Raw genomic sequence first — 22548 nt, 5'->3', positions numbered from 1 at the left:
AATTATCTAAATAAATAATGCACTGTGTGTGTAATACAACGGAAGATAAGATACACGAGTGCTGAAAGAGGAATTTTACCTTTAGTGCTTGCTCTTTGAAGAAGGCCAATGCGTATGCAAAGATATCCAGAGCTTTCACTCGCTTCCCATTGGCTGCGTGCAGGTCTGTGTCGGTGGACAGATTCTGATTGTGGGTAGAAGACGTCAAAGTTAGTTGAATGAAGGACATGCTCAGTACAGTACAGTATATATATATATATATATATACATATATATATATATAGTGGCAGGGCCTGTTGTTTTAGTTTTGTTGTTTTATCTCAACAGCCAGCAGCCAGACTGACATAAAATATTCATGGTCACCAGATGATGATTCCTAATGGTTTGACCTTTCCTCTACTTGCATCATTAAGCTTAAAGCAGCAGTAGGCAAGATTGGAGCAAATATGAATAATAAAAGCTATTTTTTATAAAACGGTCACTATATCCTGACAGTAGAGCATGAGACAGGTAATCTGAAAAAAAATAAAATCATGTGCCTTTGTGTCCTCTGGTGTCCTCCAATGCTCCTAACGCCATCTGCAGGATTTCACAGACCGGAGGAAAACAACCAGTCAGAGCTAATCTGTAGTCTGCCGACCAGCTGCCATCTTTGAGCCGGCTGTCAATCACTCGCGAACTCTGACCAAACGGTCAAACTAGGCAGCGCTGATCAAATATGGATCAATATCCTGTTACTGTAATGCCTATTTCTCTCCTCAAATGTTTTCAGAAACATCTTGTAGTGTACTGTTTAGCTGTAAAATGAGAAAGTTTGTGACCCGGGAGCCATGTTGAGATCAGTTTAAGAAATACAGGCACCGCCCACCAGCCGGAGCACAGCCAATAGGAACGCTCTCTCTCTGAAATGACCTGTGATTGGTCAAAGTCTCCCGTCACGGGCTAGATTTTCTAAAGCCTGAAAAAACAGAGCCATGAGGAGGTGCAGAAGCCTAGTTATCTCTCAGAACACTTGAATTACAATATGCTGAAAGGTTATTATGAAATTGTTGCCCAATGATGCCAAAAAATATACTGCCTACTGCAGGTTTAAGTCTTGTCTTGTTCTATATTTTTCTTATCGTTAACAAATCCCATGAAGAGACCAAAAGCAAACCACGTGTTACTGCGTCTCTCAATGCTTTCTGACTATTCTGCCCTGTCTGTGGTGACACTCAGCTCCATCCCTACTGGTTCCTACTGAAGATGCAAATCTTTAAAAACATCTCACAAAAACATAGGGGCGGCTGTGACTCAGTCCACTGATTAGAAGGTCGGCGGTTCGATCCCCGGCTCCTCCGGTCCACATGCTGAAGCCATCGGTGTGTGAATGAGTATTTAGATTAGATCCTGATGGGGCAGGTCGGCACCTTGCATTACAGCCTCTGCCATCAGTGTATGAATGTGTGTGAATGGTGAATGCTGACATGTAGTGTAAAGCGCTTTGCGGAATAGTCCACATTTGGTGCTGAAGTGAGTATTTGTGGCAGCAGGAAGGTGTATGCTGGACTGAGTCAAAATAATCTACAGTGTTTACCCCCCAACCACCCTTCACTCCTAAATTGCAGCTTTATGTCTTCTTCACTCACACTGAAGGACTTCCACACTGACAGATATGACACTGCTGAAAATTGTCCGGCTTCGATCGGCTGCTGATTGATGGTTCATCTTTAGTAGGAAGCGTTACATTCATGCATCAGAGGTTTCTATGAGCGGAGCATTTTTTAACGTCAATATCGCAGTTGATCGTGTTCATTTAATTGTGGGGAGCCGAAATCGTGATCGCGATTAATAATCGATTTATTGTGCAGCCCTACAACGTGCCCATCAGGACATCACAAACCGACGGGACAGCCTTCAGGAGCAGTTTGGGCTCCAGTATCTCACGTGGACACTTGTAAGCTACTTACTTGCTCTACCTCTGAGCCACAGCCACATCCATTTTTGCATACCTTACGGCAATTTGCACACTTGTATGCATATGCATGTACTGCTGCTGTGAATTGGAAATTTCCCCCCAGGGATAAATAAAGTATTTATCAATCTATTAAAACACCACAGCAGACAAAGAGGCAGACTGCTGATGGTAACAGCGTCATCCAGATGATTTCCTGCAGAGAATTATGGGCAGTTAATGACCCTGAGCAAACAGCCACTGGCAGAAATGGATCCCACATGGCAAGAAAAAGTCAGCAGTGTGCTGCAGTTTAAGCTCAGGCTCACCAAACTGCATCACAATACATAACATTGGACAAGGTAAAACGCTGCACCCGATTCCATTGTTATCAGGCTATTAAATAGGCATTATCAGGCGCTATAAGCACCATAGTTGTGGATCATTAGGGGCCTACTACACCTACTATTTTGTAAAACCTGTAAAACGGAATGAAACGTCACGTTTGAGCACAAAAAAAAATGCTTCTTTAGGTTTAGGCGAAAAAATAAACAATGAAGTTTCGGCAATAAAACTACAACTTCACTTCTTTAGGTTTAGGCAAAAAAATTACAACTTCACTTTAGGTTTAGGCAACAAAACTACAACTTCCCTTCTTTAGGCTTAGGCAACAAAACTACAACTTCCCTTCTTTAGGCTTAAGCTACAAAACTACAACTTCACTTCTTTAGGTTTAGGCAATAAAACTAAAACTTCACTTTAGGTGTAAGCACAAAACTAAAACTTCTTTAGGTTTAGGCAACAAAACTACAACTTTACTTTAGTTTTAGGAAACACAACTACAACTTCTTTAGGTTTAGGCAACACAACTACAACTTCACTTCTTTAGGTTTAGGCAACAAAACTACAACTTCACTTCTTTAGGTTTAGGCAAAAAAAACACTTAGTTAAGTTCAGAGAAAAACATTGTGTTTTGGGTTAAAATAACTACGAACACAAAAACAACTACATATTGTTGGTTTCACACGGGATGCGAACTCCGGTCTCCTGGGTGCTCCTGTCATAATTACTACGGTCGCTAGAAGTCACTGTCGTGTTCTTTTATACCTTCTTTCAGTGATCTACCATGTGAACAGATGATAAAACCTACTAGTGGGTGTAGTAGGCCCCTATTGACCCAAATCTATGGGAATAATAGCGACTGATAACGCCTATTTAATAGCCTGATAACAGCCTAATCGGCTGGACACTGAGTGAGGAGGATGGAGTGTGCTTGTACCGCTGCTTGGCATGCTTGCAAGAAGAGTACTCTGGAGAACTGTGTGCATGTTTGTATCCTTACTGCAGTTGTGTGGAGCTTCATTTTGAACTTTTCCAAATAGAGCCATTGTTTGGACTCGCTGGGGTCTAGGTCATGGTAGAAGTCACGTGCCGCGTAGCCAAAACTGTGGAACTTCCTGTCTGGAGTCAGCAGGATCGTGGTTGGAGTCTTCTGATTGGACACACCAGGGTCCCCACCTTCCCAACGCCTGGGAGGAAGTAAGTCATCAGTACATGTTCCATAAATCTGTGTTTTTCTGCTTTTATATATTAAACAAATATAAACTTATGGAACTGTTAGCATGTTGAAAATGTCATTGAAATAATCATTTCACAACAAAGACACAGGCCACCCAACTTTTCAGACTTCCCATCCATTGCACATGCAGTGATGCATCTGTTTATTACGAGCTATATGCATAGTGAAAAGTTGGCGCCTTTCAGTTTTTGTAACATTCACAGTTAACTTGTAAACACATTTCTATGAGGTTCAAATCCGTTATTAAAATCTGTCAGAAAAAGCCATATGAACTCCTCTTGTAGGCTAATTGAGGTACGACAGTATTTCTGGATAAATGGAGGTCAGCTATTATTAGTGTTATCTCTGTTCCTTGGGATACATGTATGATGGGATTATGGAGGCCATCTCACAAAGAGCACCTGATGTGAAGAGGAACTAATTTGGGAGATCTGGGAAAAACTGGATGGAACAGCTTTTAGCTGTTTAGAAATAATGGGGTTGGTGGGATATCTCGAACATTTTCATCAGAAAGTACAACAATTCTTATGCTGCTGTTGTCGTGACTGTTGTCTTCTTTACTGTGCTGTTTTGTTAGAGTAATCTGCCTTCAGTTTTCTGTTGGTGAACTGTGTGTTTCTGTAGCCTATGTCCCATTGTTTTTTAGTCTGTTCAGTAAATGTGACTATCACTGCTAACATAAACTATACTGTTCTTTACTTTATTATTTTATATTATTCATTTATATTATTAAAGGTGCTAAATTACAAATTAACAGCATATCTATGATTGAGGGATTGCCTCTCTACACGGCTTTCAACATGGCGACGGTGCTAAAAGCGTTAACAGTGCGAACAACAGCAAAGGTGCTGACAGAGCTAACAGTGTTAGACTGAGGGGAACCGCAGGGTGGATGCTACGCTTCCCTGACGGCACTGTTGGTTGGGACGGCGTTATCAGCTGTAACAGCTGAGAGCAGTGCAGAGCGGCGGCTGTGAGCTAGCCAGTAGGGCACGCTCATGTGCACTAACATGCACTAAAAGCACAGAGAAGCTCTGATTACAACACACACAGAGGGAGAGAGACTTCATTCTCTGCTCAGGTAGACATTACCCCTCTATATATTTACATAGACAATAGTTGATGATATATTAATGCGGTGATATCATAGACTCAGGTAGACATTACCCCTCTACATCTTTACATATACAATAGTTGTTGATGATATATTAATGCGGTGATATCATAGACTCAGGTAGACATTACTCCTCCATGTCTTTACATAGACACTAGTTGATGATATATTAATGCGGTGATATCATAGACTCAGGTAGACATTACTCCTCTATATCTTTACATAGACAATAGTTGTTGATGATATATCAATGCGGTGATAATGCTGTGGTTATTGTATATTTTTTAAATTGTGCCAACTTTGACCACAATGTAATAAAAGGCTTGTATTAACTGCACTACTGGAGCTTCCACATCTACAAGTCACACATTTGAGCACAGAAACCCCATTTGGTAAGATGGAACCATAATGAAATGATTGTAAATTTTGATTTAGCGTTGAAGACGTCGTGAGTCATCAAGGTCTTCCGTCACCATGTCTAACGCTGACAGAGTTTTAAGCAGTGAAAGAAGCTTGACTCCGGCCTCCGAGAGTCCCATGACCTCTCGGGTCAGCTCTGCTGCCCTCAGTGCCAGGCACCACGGGGGTTAACAGCTTCCATCCCACCACAGGCTGACAGGTGTTTAGTAGACCGGATCATACGTGATTTTTCACATTCTTGGCATCGCTCTCAAGAGCTGCATTGCTAGTACTCATCATTAGCTTACAGAGTGAGGAGGCAGGCACCACGTCCAAAGGGGGCAGGCCCGCTGCAGTAGTGACACGCCTCTGAGTAATTGTGGTAGGGTATTAGAGCAACCTGGACAGCATGGCTAGATTTCTGCTGGAGAAACTTGATTTTTCAGCCGTGTATAACCAGGTTTTTCTTTCAAAAGTGCATGTGCAAAACCTTTAGACAGTGAAGTAAAAATCATTATAGTTTAAGATCCTTATATTAATATTTATATTTATATATAATCTCAAATAATTTAATCAAACAAACACAAAGTAGCCTCCATAAGTCTACACACATTGGTTTTCGCAACTGATCAGTTTACTGTTTGTAAAATTCACACACATTACCACCGTGAGAGAAAATACACCAGAAAGTTCACCTCTGCCCCTTAAAGACCCTCAGGAGGCGGCGTCTCTAATCACAATCATGTTTGTATTTCATAAATATATTTTACAAATGTATTCTATTCTCTGGAATACCTTAAAAAGCTGCAGTCGGGAACTTTGAGCAAATATGACAAAAAGTTATTTTTATAAAACTGTCACTATATCCTGACATGAGACAAATAATCGGTGAAAGAAATCACGTTCATTTGTGTCCTCCCAGTGCTCATAATGGCATTTACAAGACTTCAACGCCAGATTCCACCAAATTCTGTTACTGTAATGCCTACTTCTCTCCTGAAATGTTTTCAGAAACATATTTTACTGTTTAGCTGTAAAATGCGAAAGTGTGCTCCTGCTGGTGGACCGTGCTTGCTTTTCTATCGACTTGATCTCAACATGGCTGCCGGGTCACAAACTTTCTCATTTTACAGCTAAACAGTACACTACAAGATGTTTCTGAAAACATTTGAGGAGAGAAATAGGCATTACAGTAACAGAATCTGGATTCATATTTGATCATATTTATAGATTTTTTTTTATCGTATTTGCTCAAAGTTACCAACTACAGCTTTAAAGGTCCAGTGTGTAGGATCTGGTGGTATCTAGCAGTTAGGTGAGCAGATTGCAACCAACTGAAGCCTCTCCCGTGTGCCAAGCGTGTTGGAGAGCGACTGTGGCTGACGTGAAAACGCGGATGGCCCTTTGTAGAGCCAGTTGTTGTTAGAGTATAGCCTAGGTCATTTGGAGCAGAGCCAGTGGGAAGTGAGTGGTGAAGCAAGAGAGAGGGAGCGGCGGCGACGACGGGAGCGAGTAACGTTATCGACTCAGGCCCAAGCAGGAAAAGTTAACAGAAACATGGCGGAGCAACAAGGCGGACTCCGTGGCGAGGACCCGCTCCCCGTGTAGATATAGACGGTTCATTCTAAGCTAACGAAAACACGATTCTTATTATCAGGTGATTATACATCAGAGAAAACATAGTTATTAATATTATTTTTAACTCTGCACAATTTTCCCCTCACACTGGTCATTTCCTCTAACCATCAGATACAATTGAATGAGGTATTTTCAGTAAGTGCTACTCTTGATTTGCAGTGAAAACAGCTCCAGATCCCTCTGATTATTTAGCTTGGGTGAGTCCTCCTCTGTTGGAATTCTTACCCAAACAAAGGCTGGACAGAGGCTGCCTGTGTGGTGTCAGTGAGAAGGTTTTGAGTTTCTAGCGAGGAATTCTTGAAAAGCTGTATCGAAGTTGTGTGTGTGTGACATTCCTCGTCTTATAGACTGGACATTAGCATTCATCAGCTGTCCTCACTTGTTGTAAGGGAAACAAATAGAGCAGAAACCTGATTGCTGGCGTAACAACTCCCCAAACAGAGAAAAACAGTCCGTGGCGTTGACAGCTTTTTAGAGATGGAAGCTACATCCTCGTCTCATCACTTCCAAATCTTCCTCACAGAGATGCTGCTGCAGATGAGGAATACATTCTTATAAATTGCTTTCTACCTCAGTTGGCCCTCTCAGCCGAATCCATTAATTCGCTGTTAAGTCCAGCGCAGTTAAGCGCACGCTTCAGTGAGATTGCTCGGAGGTGATGTGAGGCCAGGCTTTAGTTATGTCTGCTGTCTAGCCCCATCAGGACAGGTAGTCTGGCTTGATGTTGATGTTCTGACTTAAAGGTCCCATATTGTAATAAGTGAGATTTTCATGTCTTTTATGTTTTAAAGCAGGTTTAAGTGCTTTATAAATACTGTTAAACTATCAAAACGCTAAATATACGGAGAAATTCACACAGCCCGTATTCAGAAATTGTGCTTTTGAAACAAGCCGTTGAACAGGATTTCTGTTCATTTGTGATGTCACAAATACACAATATTTAGACCATTACACGGTTTTAAACATAAACATTCTAAATGTGTCCCAGTTTGTTTCCTGTTGCAGTGTATGTAAATAACATCAGCTGACAGGAAGTAAACATGGACCCAAGCTGTTGCCTCGCAAAGCAATTCCGTTGCAATTCCATTGAAATGCACTAAAACGGAGCGTTTAAGACAGAGGGTGAACACAGGTATATTCAGGCAAACAGTATGAGGAAAATAAAGGTTTTTTTTAACATTACAGCATGTAGACATGTTCTAGTAGAAACACGAAATACAAGTAAGAACCTGAAAATTAGCACAATATGGGACCTTTAAAGGATAAAGGCTGGCGTTAATTTATGCTTTTTGTCAACAAATCATAAAAAGACCAAAACCAGAAAGTGGTGTCACAATACATCCAACTTCTCTTTGTCGCTACTATGTTGCAAGTAGATACACAATGTCCAGTGAGTTTAGCCAATGCGTTGCACTAGCATGGTGAGCGAGTGCTCAATAATGGATGACATTACACAAAAATGTAGCTTTAGATTTGGAGCTTTAGTGTAACTGATGACGCGTGACCCCGCCTCCTTCCTTCTTAGAGCAGAGAGATATGTGTGTGGATGTGTGGCGAGACTTCGAGGTGTGGGAGTTGCTGTCCATCCGCGGTGATAAAAGAAAAAAGCGGTAGATGACGGGATGAGAGACAACGTTGTGTAACGTTATACAGACATAACAAGGTATGCTGAATGAGAGAGGCATCCACCGATACGCTACACGGAAACACCTCACGGTACCGCTAGCTGTGAGCTATGATCTATTTTGAAAGTCACGTACCTTGGCGGAGGTCTGTGCTCTCCGAGTGCCATTTTAGTTTATATAATTGTAATTCCCTCTCGATCCCAACTGACTTTACTGTCTTTCAGACGCTCTAGTAAGTTTTAGGGCTATAATGATATCATATGAAGCTAGATTCCCTAAGGAGTCCATTGGTAGCAACCATGTCATGCTACCATTTCTGGATGGAGGCTAAATAGAGTTGGGCTACATTTTAATGAGGAAAAACTGGCATGTGCATTTTCAAAGGGGTTCCTTGACCTCTGACCTCAAGATATGTGGATAAAAATGAGTTCTGTGGCCACGAGTCTCTCCTTCACAGACATGCCCACTTTATGATAGTCACCATCGTTTTTTTTCATGCAGTATAAATGTGTTATTGTCTCCTATTCTAAAATTGTGTATCTGAATATTTCTGCATACTGGGGTCCCTAAACAGTCTTGGAATTAATCATAAATTGGGTATCACTGTAAAGCTGAGACTCTTGTGGAGCCAATGAGCCCAACTGTATTCATGTGTGATGATGTTAGTCCCCATAGTAGCCATTTCATTGTAGTGAGACCAATTCTTGAAACTTGACCTCACTGTATAAAATGACCTGTGGTGACCTCTAGGATAATCACAGCCTCATGAAACTTTACAGCCACAAACTAGAGACCTAGAGCGTTCAGAGAATGGATGGCTTTTCTAGCGAGATTGACGATAAGGCGGTTACTGAGCAGTTTACACAACAGAAGCGCTCGCCATCCAATCACCGAAAAATGTAATTCTTGCAGAAATCTCGAAAAGGTTTTGACACCAAATCACAGCATGGCTTTTTCTATGGTGTTCCTCAAGGTCTTGGTGTCTTAATGTGGGATTTTGGAGGATTATGGGTCATTTTTATCAATTCTGGAGTGGTAAAAAATTGTTAAATTTAGCACCAAATCGTTGTAACGAATGTTATCAACCCAAAAATTGCTGCAGCAACTTATGAAACATAATAGAGCATGGGAATGACCATAATATACTTCTATCATAATGTTCTAAACCCTTATACACTTTTAAAATTAATTTTAAATAATTTATTCATTCATTCATGTTTCTTTCTGATTTATGACTAGCACAACTTGACACACACTGCTGAGCTGCATCTCAAATTAATCTTCAGGTTCCTAACTTCCCAGCTGAGTCTATGATATTAGCATTAATTGATCATCATCAACTATTGTCTATGTAAAGATATAGAGGAGTAATGTCTACCTGAGCAGAGAATGAAGTCTCTCCTTTTGTGTGTGTTGTAATCAGAGCTTCTCTGCTCCCATATGATGGTTACAGCTACCAAATTTTGGTAGCCCACTTCAAACCAGCGGGAAGAGCATCGAGAAATAAAAGAATACATACTATCTCTCAAATAGAAAAAACTGTTGGTGTTTTTATTTGAACAATTCATTCAAAACCTAACGATGTAAAAAAGTAATTTGAGTTGCACATTTTTTTTTTTTTTTCCCACTTTGTTCAAAGAAAGAGGCTACTATCAGGAACCACTACATACATATGCTGATGTATTCCAAACCCACCCCCACACACTCCTCGGCTGTGAGTGTCTGCATTGCAGTGCTGGCCTACCTCATGGTGTGAATGCATTCTGGCTCCTTAGTGAAGGCGTAAGCATAACCGCTGGACGTGGTGCCAAAGTCAATGGCAACCACCACCACGAAGGACGGCCCCGACGGCACCTGGTCTGTGTCGTTCTGCTGTACAGAGAGGGAACACTCAGTTTGACCGGGTGAGGACAAGTGATGACATATGATGACACTGGCTGATTGTCTTCAACAACAGAGATGCACACACACACACACACACACAATTAAGGCTGTAACAAATGCATTAACATTCACAAAAGATGCAGCCAGATCAGTACCATAAAGTAATCGCAAAATAGCAAACTAGCGTACACACAGCAAAGCACGACATTCCTGCCCGCCTGTAGAGAGCTGCATAGTGGCGGAGGAGTCTGTATTTTGTGGCCTGTGTCCCATCACTGTTTGTTGCTGCAGTGACCCAGCGTGGTCCTCTAACATTGTTATGTAAGATACTCGAATGAGGAAGAGGGAACAATGACTAGCCAATGAAAAGAGAAGACAAGATGATGTTTCTTTATGCCAGCATAGAAGAAAAGCAAGTACTTCTGCTGCTGTACTGATACTATACTATAATATGACCCTCTAGAGACAGATATCGTAACAGTTAATAGGTACCTGAACAAAAATATGTTGTCAAAAGATGAACAGATGAATATTGAGGAAGCCATGCGGACAGGAGAAGGCAGATATAATATGATATAATAAGTTTACAAGTAAGTTACGTGGTAAACTAAGCTAAACAGACTACATAGCCTACTGCCCGCTTTTGTTTTAGCTTGTGTAGCCAAGGGTTACGTTGCTCATATACTTTATGAAGATAATAAATTAATAACATGGAGGCTCCGTAGTCCGCACCCTTGTCATTAACACACTGTTATCTCAAATACCGTTATCTCTGGTGGGAGATTTTGGTCGAAAATCAAAGCCACATTTTATGTGGATGTCCGATCCTCAGTGCGCGTCATATTGACAGAGACAGAGTTCGCCTGCTGGTGGAGCTTTGCTGGCAGTGCCTACGTGTACCAGAATGCATTGCGCCTGAGCTATAGACGCCCAGCCAAAACATAGTTTAGCCAAGTTGCGCCGATACAAGGGCTGTCAAAGTTAACGCGATAATAACGCATTAACGCAAATTTGTTTTAACGCCACTAATTTCTTTAACGCATTAACACAACTTGCGATTATTAGGTCGTAGCGGGCTCAGTTTTAAAGCTAGAGCGAAGATACTGGTATCATATGAAACTAGAAAACCTGAGGAATCCATTGGTGAGGAAAACTGGCATGGCCATTTTCAAAGGGGTCCTTTGACCTCTGCAGGTAATAAAATAAAAACATGGAGGCTCTGTAGTCCAAATCAGTGTGAACCAAGATAGCAACAATTCGTTATTATTTTCCACATTTCCTCCCCGTTGCAGCCAAAATATTAAATTAAACTATTTTTAAATCAACACTTCCTGCTTTCATTTAAAAATAAAAGCCCTCAAGTTTTTTTTTCTGTGGACAGAATTCCTTCATTTGTTAGCACGAGGCTTTTATTCTGAAATATTTTCTGGACAGTGTTGTAGAACATGCAGTGACTTACACGGCTCCACGAATGAATAAAGTACGGGGTTTTAATTGTGGATTATTTACTATTATTTACAAATTACCATACGCTTTGTAACCTTTTTCTGTCTAAAATAAATATAAATTACATTTACAATGAAATGAAATCGAGGCGAGGCAGCCGTCACGCACTGCTCACGCGGGCAGTCTGGCCCAAGCGTTATGCATTTGGGTTCACACAGAACGTGACTCCTAAACCGGGGTATGAACCAAACGTCTGTGTGCCGTTACACCTCTAATGTACTCTAGTTTATCACACACAAAGAAAGCATAACAGGTACAGAGTAGCGATAGGTACAGAAGTGAATACATGTGAATGAGAGAGTTGAGCCACCTGAGTATGTGAAGGAGACAGTGGGGTGATTCCAGGGTCACCCATGCTCTTTGCTGGAGAAGGATTAGCCATCGCATCTGTAGAGGAAGACAGAAAGATATTCATGTCATAATCACACACTATACCTTCAATTCTGTGTGTTCCATCATTCATTTATTTAGTTACATGCTTACTTATAATATGTACTGGCCCGAATTTAGGACAATACTTTTTCCTGAAAAATTATGTTTGAAAAAGTGTGGGTCGTACTATATTGATGACTAGTCAATTACAGGTACGTTCCCAAAATCAGATGTTCTTTTTGAATGGAGAGCATACCCGTGTAACACCAGCTGCTACAGAGTGTTGCAAGACAAGTTGTTTGTGACCTTATTGTTGCTATGTCAGCGAGTTTCTGACATTTTTGTGTCACTAAGAAAATAAATTCCTGACGAGTAAAAAGGAGTTAAAAGTGCAAAAAAGATATCAGTGTCACTCAATGCCATGATGAGCAACAGTTGTTAAGAGTTGACACTAGGGGTGTAACAATACGTATCACTTTCCATGGTTCCAATATGATTCAAGGACGATATCTGGCTCATCTAGAGCGATACGATACGATTGAAAGACTTGAAATCGATACAGTAACGTTTTTTTGCCAAAAATTCAGTCAGTATGACTGTGAAATAAATAGCTGATACTGGACAGTGCAGGTTAGGGGTCCCCCAAAGTTTTTCTTGTAAGGGAATCAGGGATAAATTAATTTTGGATATAACCAAGTAAACACAACGATTAATCGCAAATACATACACCTTTTATTTGAAAATAATAAAAAAGTGCAACTTCAGAACCCACTGATTCAGTTCTCAAGATAAAAAGCAGTGCAATATTTAACAAAAGATAAAATACTTCCTTTGAGTGTATGCGGAGGTAGAAGGAAGTAGCCACTGTTATTGTTGTAGTCTGAGTAACGTGACGTCATATCCGTTCCGTATCCGTAAGTAGAAAACGGCGGAGGATCCGCATGGATACAACCTGCACCCTCACATGTTAAATCCGCCGTGGTAAACACTACACATCCAGTAAAGTATGGAAACACTTTGGGTTTCACACATTGACAGGAAAAGCAGAGCTAGACATCACGGCTAAAGCTGCATGCTAACTCTGTCACGGACAGGAAACGTTATCGTATCGCGGTTACATGCAGTCAAATGGCCGTCACTCTCATCTCCGTGGTCGAATCGGCCGACGCTACGACTGTAGAGCACCCATATACTGACATTTATGTTAAATGCATTCAAACAGCCCCGATGGAACTGACCATGGATGGATAAAGAGAACGGAGCTGACGGGAGAGCTAGAGACGGACTTGGAGAAGTTAGAGGAAGTCTACACGTCCGGTTTTCAAAATAAGGTGTTAACAAAGGGAACTGTATATACAAAATAAATATATGGAAATAAGATTGATTGGATTATATTCACCAGAAGTATAAAACATTACATGTCCCTTATAAATTAAAAAAATTTGGGCTTGCTGGAAAAAAATTAATACATAATTCCTGATAAATGACTGATATATTTGACTTTTCTGACTACATGCATGCTGAAAATCAAACATTTTTACTGTATTACTTTAGATATTTTCCAAAGTAAAAGTCCCTAGTGTAGTGACTTAGTGTATGATTCAACTTTTTCCCATGGTCTAGTGTTAAAAAAGTTAACAAAAATCGCAATAATTTAAATACTTGAAGAATCGCAATATTTAAAAATCGCAATACATATAATATAGGTACCCAAGTATCGTGATAGTATCGAATCGGGAGATAGGTGTATCTTCCAGTCCTATTAAGCGGTGATTATAATTAGCTCAAGACTACAAACACACTTTGTAGAAAAACAAATGAAACACATTGCTATCAAAGGCTGATAAGTTGGCAAAAAATATTCTTGGTTTGATCCGCGTAGCTGGCAGGAGGGATTTTCTAAAGAGCCGTGACGATCAAACAGTCCTCCTGGTAACTGAGGAGGCTCAGAAGAACCAGAGGCTCTGCCCCGGCTGCGGAGCTTGACCTCTGGAAAGTCTCAGGCTGTAAATGCCCGAGAAGTGAAAAGATGTCTCCTTTCCTGGTACGGGGCTGCAGACTGACAAACATCTACTCTATTCAAACAGCAGAAAAACGTCTGTTGCACCTGTCTTTAAAACACAATGACATTTCAATTGAGTTGGAGATTGTCTCCCCATTTGCTACCATCATTTTCATTAGTCTGGCTTAATAGCCTTCGCAGAAAGTGTTCTTTGAACGCAACACAATAATAATACTCCCTCGACGTATTGTAAGTGTCTGGCAGAATTGTCTCACGACGGGACATCATGTTATCCATCCTATTTTTCCGCCTCGCTCACCCTTTTCTCTTGTCCACCCCTACGGAGTGGATGAGTGGTCTGAAGACCCATAATACACTTTGCCAGGCAATTACGGTGCAGAATTACAGACCACCTGTGGCTAGACTCCATCTAGCCACCATCCAGCCCGTCTCTCCGCGGCCCCCGGCAGCCCACTCTCAAAAAACACCTTTACAACCTTGAGTTTTTATTCCGAACAATTGCCATAAAAATCAAATCACGATTAGAGAAGTAAAGTGATTGCTCTTTTTAGTAAATAATATCTCAAGTGCTGTATTACTACAGTTTCTTTGTTATTGTGCTAGCTCACTTTGTTTACCTCCACACAATAAAGAATATTCGTTAATGAGTTTCCAAACAGGCAGCTGTTTATTGTGAACGGCGGCTATTTTATCTGCAACTTTGATTCTTTCAATCTTACTTTTAATTCGATACAAAAAGTAACGAGCGATGAAGTCAAACCGATCAATAGTGTGTACAGTCACTTGTTTAAAGCATAGACTGTATTATATATAACAAGTGGACATTTTGGCTGTCGCCATCTTGGTTTTTTTTTGCAACCAGAAGTGACACGAGAGGGCGGAGCTAAGTATAACCAAACACTGAATAAGACAACAACAACTTCCAGACCGGCAGTGATGTGCAGGTCGGGCGGGTTGGGGTGGTTCCGGACCGAGCTTAATAGAAAATGTCACAGGTTCAGGCGGGTAGGTCAAAAAGTGACAAAGCAGCAATCCGAGTAAGTTATTAATAACTTTACCGAAGTTAAATACGTACAGAAACGTCACTAACTAACTGCTAACTCGTCACTACAGGTTACAGCTTGCATCGTAGACTCTGTTAGCAGGGTTTCTGCCAGTGTATTGCAAGCCCGCCGGCCTGCCGGGCTTAATTTGACTCCCTGCTGGGTATATAAGCATCAGGGAATTGTGTATGTTTAAGATGTTTTCTAACTAAAATGTGTTATAAAAATAAGAAACTCTTTTAAGGAATAACTCGGAGCGTAGGTTGTGTGCTTAACGTTAGCAAGGGTTGATGTGTGCGGTCAAGAGAGAGAGAGAGAGAGCGTGTGTGACGGACGATAAGTATGATAATAATGCACTTTGCGTGCCTAGTCTGACAGTCTGTAGATTATGTAGTCTATAGATAAGATATATGTTAGTAAAATACAGTTGTACCGACAGGACACAGAGGCTGTTTCCATGCTGCGAGGCAGACGAGCGTTCATGTCTGTTTACATGAGCAGCGCAGAGACCTCGCGTCAGTTGAGTAGGCGGTCCTTAATGTGGCCCGGGACACATTCACTACACACTGCTAAAAGAATGTGACCATATGTGGTCCAGACCACCTCTGAATGTGGTCTGAAAGATCCGATCTCAATGCGTCTCGAGTGCGTTCACACATGAAGCTTATGCGAAAGTTCAGTCAGGAAGACCCGACCTTTCTGTCTCTCTCATTTCTACTGGTTCTTACTCTATCAGCTGACTGTGGGTGGTTCACTCTTAGGTAAACAAACAGATTCTGCCACTCTCTCTCTGAGCCAATCATATCGTTGCAATCAAATTTTAAAACTGTTCTCCTCTCTGCTGCTGTCAGTTTTCAATTCATTGCGACTCGATGCAACCCGCCTCCACCCCATCACCTCCAGTTTTCATCATATTCTGTGCCCAGGCCTGCTCCACATCCCTTCATTGGATCTTCAGCTACTCCCTTCACCACCACCACCACCACCAGTGTGTAGACTCCAGGGGGGGATGTATCCTAATCTCACCACGGAATCACTACCCCCCTTTGATATACTACGTCACGATGGAGTCTAATCGCCAAAGACTTTGCACTGTTCTTCTTATCATGCACCATGTAATAAATTATTGTTAATTTAATACGGGGTCTCTCCTGATTGAACTGTACTTAGAGCTGTCCACTTGTGATCCGATCACTGAGGACGCATGTTAATACCAGGTCTGAACAGGACCTCAGACACCAAAGGCAAGTCACTCTCTTGGTGAGCTTACTGCCCGGGGGGGGGGGGGGGGACAACCACTTCACACTATGGCCCTGTTCAGACCTGGTATTGACATGCGTACAGCTGATAAAATGCAGATTTTGAGACAAAATTCTGAAATGTACCACCCTACATCTACATCATCATGAACTCAAAATATCATTTATTTTCATGAACATCGGAGCTTTATTCAGCGAGACTTTGCAGTAGCTGTGTACCGTACTGTTTGTACTACAAGGTTTTGATGCACTGTGGGCTCAATTTTCTGATAATTCAAAAATCTGGCTGGATGTTTTTTTCGAGGACAGTCTGAAGATGCAGAGGAGCAAATTTGGTGTCAATTGAGAACAAAATGTGGGAGGAGATACTGGACAAAAAACAAGAGGGACCACGGAGCAGAGCTGCCGGTCCCTAGATATTTCAGTCTGGACCAAAGTGGTGGATCTTTACTTATCTTTGCATTTCTCTACTGCGTGTTCTTGTGGCTTATCGACCGACATCATTTTCTTTCTCATTTAGTTTAAAACATAAAACACTGTTGAATGTCTGTATTCGTTGTAACTTCCAATCATAGAAGCGGGAGCTTACAAAATGAAGACAAAGACTGTAATGGCGCCATGCTTGTGAGACACTGATACAGCATGTTAGTTTAAATGGTTATATGAAAGGACATAAATCTCACTGTGTGATGACAGACATCTTGAGTCTGTGTATTCCTCATGGTCTCTGACCGGTTATGAACCCTATATGCTCTATCTCTATTAAAACATTTTGTACAGTATTCTGATGGCAGTGTTCCAAGATGCACAGCACATAACCACGACGTCGTGGTTCAACTGCAGTCTGGGATCTTTGTTGAATATATCTCTCTATCTGCCCTGTGTTTCTTCTCCGCCTCTCTACTGTTTGGTTAAAGCAAATATGTCTAAAAGCCGTATTTGAAATGGTCTAATCCTCAACATCTGACACGTGAAAGCTGACTGGAAACCACTAAACTTATACTTAACAGCATAGCTGAGGGCATCCCGAGGGCATCCCGATGGACTGGAGAACACCCATGTTCCACAAGTTGGAGAGGCATGAGTAAAACTAAACAGGACATTTTGTCTTCCTTTGAAAGCCTGCTGAACTCAAGTTGACACTGCAGCACTGACTGAAGCAGCTGAAAAGGATGTGAGGACTCTTATTTTCTCTCCTCTCAGCAGGAGCAGTGACTTCCTGGTTGGTCTTGCATTCCATCTATTCCCCAAATGAATAACTGTTACTCAGGGGCCCTGAGCCACGAGAGCACGTTGGTAAAATGATCAGGCACTTCAATTAGAAGATCAAAATGAATCTATTAGTCTGCAGTACAACTGGAAACAGCTTCATTAGAGTTTAAAAGGCTCAAATCAATAAAGAAGGGCAGTCTGATGACATTGTTGCATCCTTTCATCTGTTGGGACTAAAATCACTTTCAACAAACACTGTGGCTCAGGGGTAGAGCGGATCATCCACTAATCAGTAGATTCTTAAATTCATTTATTTTATCGGTTATCGGCCGTTAATCGGTCGATCCCTACTGCCTACACACTCTGGCCACGTGAGGCCGTGCGTTGTCCTGCGCCAGTAGGAACCCAGGTTCCCACTACAACAGCGTTAAGGTCTGACAATCGCTCTGAGGATGTCATCCCGGTACCTAACAGCAGTCAGGGTACCGACGGCTATGACATGGAGGTCTGTGCGACCCATCCAAGGAAATGCCTCCCCAGACCATCACTGACCCAACGCCAAACCAACCGGTCATGCTGGATGATGTTACAGGCAGCATAACGTTCACCGTTTCTGACAGTTTGGTCAGAAACGTGCACACCAGTTGCCTGCCTGAGGTCATTTTGTAGGGCTCTTGGCAGCGCTCCTCTTGTTCCTCCTCGCACAAAGTAGCAGATACCGGTCCTGCTGCTGGGTCGATGTCCTACTACGGCCCCGTCCGGCCCTCCCGGTGTACCGGCCGGTCTCCTGGTATCTCCTCCGTGCTCTTGAGACTGTGCTGGGAGACGTGGCAAACCTTCTTGCGACCACGCACGTATAGATGTGCCATTCTGGAGGAGCTGGACTACCTGTGCAACTTGATTGGGCTGCAGGTACCGCCTCATGCTATATACAAGTAGTGACGAGGACACTAGCAGAACACAAAACTAGAGAAGAATCAGTCAGGAAGGATAAGAAGAGAACAAACTGTCTGTGGCCACCACATGCAAAACCATTCCCTTTTTGGGGGGTTGTCTTGCTGTTGCCTCTCCATCGCACCTGTTGTCTCTTTAATTTGCACCAAAGCAGGTGAAAGTGATTCACAATCACTTGAGCTTCCTAAATGGACACATTGATATCCCTGAAGTTTAACTGACTCAGTGTTATACTGTGGTGATTAAGTGTTCCCTTCATTTTTTTGAGCAGCGTATTTAACTGTCACGTGACTATCCCTGAAATCACACAACCGTCTTGAGTAGTCCGAAGACGTGGACACTTACATGTAATAAACATGGGGAAACCTTCCCATCTGTGCCGTCCGTCCCATATGACGAAACAAATGACAGCAGTCTTTAATACCTTGATTGAACGCGTTTGGCAGGCTAGGCTGGGCTTCCAGCCAGGATTTGTTTTTCATCAATTACTTTGTCTGAATGCATGACTCATTTTTGTGGACGAGTTGTCAAACAGTTGTACAAACTCTGTTCAAAAAGACATTCTACAAGTTGCCCTAAATGTTGCCCCCGAGGCCTGACAGCTATGGCGAGGGCAGCTACTGTATGCTATAATTCAATCAGCAAACTGTGTCTTAGATATTCCGAAATGTCCATAGACTTGTTAATAAAGCCGCAGAGAATCTGGACGGACAATGGAAAGCCTGTTCCGGAAGACAGAGGTGTCTAAGACTGCCTGAAACACAGAGACGGACACAAAGCAAAGCGCCGACTGTCACGTACAATAGCAGAAGAGGAGCCTCATTAAATCCACTACGGCACAAACACAACAATATAGACTATCAAAGAGCCACATTCATGGGGGCGACAGCAAAATGAGTTTGGGGAGAGAATGTGCTGTTTCTTCTTCCCATGTGAGGTCCCATTCATTCAGGCCATGCAGCGAGAGAGACTACCCCCTCCCACTTCTCTCTCCCCGGCTGACTGCATCCACTTGGCCATCAGCCCAGACACAGTGCAGAGAAACAGCCTGACAACAGCTGCAGCCACTACACACACACACAAACAAATCCACATGCACTGTGGCACAGCTAGAGATCTGCACAAGCACACTATAATAGTGAGAGGAGTTTTGGAGGATGAGTGGCATTTTTTTTTAGAATGACGCTGCTAAAAGCTTGCAGTTACTCAATACCTTATATCCAATCATTTTAACGTCAAACATTCTTTATTGCTGTCACGGCATGCAGAAAACACATCTCCTGGCACTATGAGTTATTGACGATCAAAAGTTTATCAATCACAATCATGAGTGAATAGTAACTGACAAACAGGCCACTATTTAGCAGTGAGACCGGTCAAAGCTAAATAATGTTTTCTCAGGCATCTGGCATAACGCCACATCCGTTCGACCAATCAAAAATGGCATCACTGCCACTAACCCCTGAAAGTATCTGGAGCTTACATTAAGGCTGTATTTGAAACCGCATACTATACTAGTAGTACGTACTGATTTGGCCAAAATGTAGTATGCAGTATGCGAACAAAAAGCAAAATCTCCAGTACGCCAAAAATACCCGGATGTCGTACTGATTTGGAAAAAAATCTCCAGTATGCATCGGACCAGTCTACCTCTCCTACTGTATCCCACAATGCAAAGCGCTGGACCGCTACAGGCTATGGTTACAACAACAGCAGCCAAAAACGGCTTGTTTTTCTTTTTACATTTTTTGTAGCTATTTCATCACTAAATTCACTTCTGAAAGTTTTTGAGGCGAGAAATCAACCGTGTAGATTTTTAATATCGGCAGTTTTACGATATCAGATGGCGAAAACGAACATTTGTTCCACCGTTGTCGGAGTTTAGAAGCTCCACAAAAATGCCGTGACAGGTAGCTAGCGCCTGCCGGATTCGCTGACAGCCAGCCGGGCGGTCACGCTTAGAGACCGCTATGAGCTGGCTGGAGCTCTGTAGAGACCGGTCTGTAGACAAGAGGCTTTTATTTCAGGAACCTGTGGTTATCTGCCTTTTTGGAGTTGAAAAGCTCCACCATCGCCTGCGGGCGTAGCTCACTGGAGAGCCGGCCACAGAGCAGCAGAGTGGCGATGGAAGAGGAGAGGGAAAGAGCCTCCTCTGATGGGGCAGAGAGATTCCTGCTGAGACAACATGACCCCTTTTAACATTTCTCTAATATCTGGATGGAGATCAGTCTACTGTTTAGTTGCAGTAACTGAAAAAGCAGTTTGAGTAAACGTTGTGGATCAATGTTTTATATTTCCCGTCTCTCCTCGTTGATGATCCTGTTTGTCTAACTTCACTATGAGCTGTTAGAATAAATAGTTTAAACCTGCAGTATCTTATAAAGTAAACAAATGTAACATAAACACCAAAATCAAAGTTGTATTTTTCGATAATATTGCAATAGTGGTAAGAGTTTGTTTTTTTGTCCAGTACTTTAAGAGCTGGATTAAAGGCTAAAGTCTGGTCTAGCATAATGCTAAATACAACGCTTTAACCGTCACATACTGCATACTACTGAGGAACGCAGTATGCAGTATTTACTGTATACTGCATACTGCGTTCCTCAGTAGTATGTAGTAGGCGGTTTCGAATACAGCCTTGGTATCACTCTCTGAACGCGCTGAAATTCAGCTCCAAGACCTCGCCTCCAGGGGGGCAGAGAAAGAACAGTGGGATCAAAAGCAGAGGGGTTAGTTGCATTCTGGGTTGGTAGCTGTGCACACATGGGAGGAGCTGCTAATACAATGAAAAACAGTGCTTTTAACTATGCAAATTCAAATTACCCTAAACCCTAAAGCTAGACAAAATTGGGTTATCTTCCTCAAATTCATATTTTGTTTTTTTACCAGAGCTCCTTCTTTACCGGCCAACAGCTTAGACTCCTGCCTGTTCAGACATACCAATAGTTTCATTCATGACTGCCTACTATAGAGCTGATACAATTAGTCCATTAATTAATAATTGGCAACTAGTTTGATGATCAATTAATCCCTTCAGTCATTTTTTACAAGCAACTAAATATTTTGGGGTATTTGGTGTTTGGGTATGGACTTTTGGTCGAACAAAACAAGATTTTTGAACACGTTACGTTTGGCTCTGTGAAGTTGTGGCGGCCTTTTTTGACATTTTTTTGATGCAAATAATGATTATTTTTATTTAGATAATTAAAATATTCAGTATTTGCTAAGGAGGGGACAATACACCTATCTCCCGATTCGATACTATCACTACATTTGGGTGCTGATTCGATAGGTGTTGCGATTCGATATTACGATTTATTGCGATTTTTGTTAACGTTTTTAACACTAGACTATGGGAAAAAGTTGAATCATACACTTTTAGGGACTTTAATTTTGGAAAATATCTAAATTAATCCAGTAAAAATGTTTGATTTTCAGCATGTATGTAGTCAGAGATGTCCTGAAGTCAAATATATCAGTTATTGTCAGGAATTATTTATAATAAATATTATATAATGTCCCTCACAAATTAGTGGTACTTTCTTTTTAATTTATAAGGGACATGTAATGTTTTATACTTCTGGTGAATATAATCCAATCAATCTTATTTCCATCTATGTATTTTGTATATACAGTTCCCTTTGTTAACACCTTATCTTTGAAAACTGGACGTGTATACTTCATCTATATTCTCCAAGTCTGTCACTAGCTCTCCCGTCAGCTCCGTTCTCTTTATCCATCCATGGTCAGCTCCATCGGGGCCGTTTGAATGCATTTAACATAAATGTCAGTATATGGGTGCTCTACAGTTGTAGCGTCGGCCCATTTGACCACGGAGATGAGAGCGTCGGCCGGCTTGACCACACATTACGATAACTTTTCCTGTCCGTGACAGAGTTAGCATGCAGCTTTAGCCGTGATGTCTAGCTCTGCTTTTCCTGTCAATGTGTGAAACCCAAAGTGTTTCCATACTTTACTGGATGTGTAGTGTTTACCACGCTGGATTT

The 22548-nt window shown here is 41.8% G+C and overlaps 1 protein-coding gene across 5 annotated transcripts in view; it reads right to left on the bottom strand.

Annotated features, from left to right (window-relative positions):
- Positions 1–22548, bottom strand: part of hspa12a (heat shock protein 12A) — a 55910-nt gene that overhangs the window by 20948 nt on the left and 12414 nt on the right. For 3 of the 5 annotated variants that reach the window (XM_037783365.1, XM_037783369.1, XM_037783367.1), the window contains exons 2-5: positions 11989–12065; positions 10033–10160; positions 3276–3462; positions 80–184 (exon numbers count right to left, since the gene is read on the bottom strand). In XM_037783365.1, the coding sequence (XP_037639293.1) occupies positions 80–184; positions 3276–3462; positions 10033–10160; positions 11989–12065 (497 nt within the window). The remainder of the gene's footprint in view (positions 1–79; positions 185–3275; positions 3463–10032; positions 10161–11988; positions 12066–22548) is intronic. The other 2 variants (XM_037783366.1, XM_037783368.1) reach the window with 1 other exon arrangement.

The sequence above is a fragment of the Sebastes umbrosus genome, chromosome 10 (genome assembly GCF_015220745.1).
Source record: "Sebastes umbrosus isolate fSebUmb1 chromosome 10, fSebUmb1.pri, whole genome shotgun sequence".
Lineage (NCBI taxonomy): Eukaryota > Metazoa > Chordata > Actinopteri > Perciformes > Sebastidae > Sebastes > Sebastes umbrosus.
Note: the sequence above shows the minus strand (reverse complement) of the source record. Positions and strands in the feature narration are given on the sequence as shown.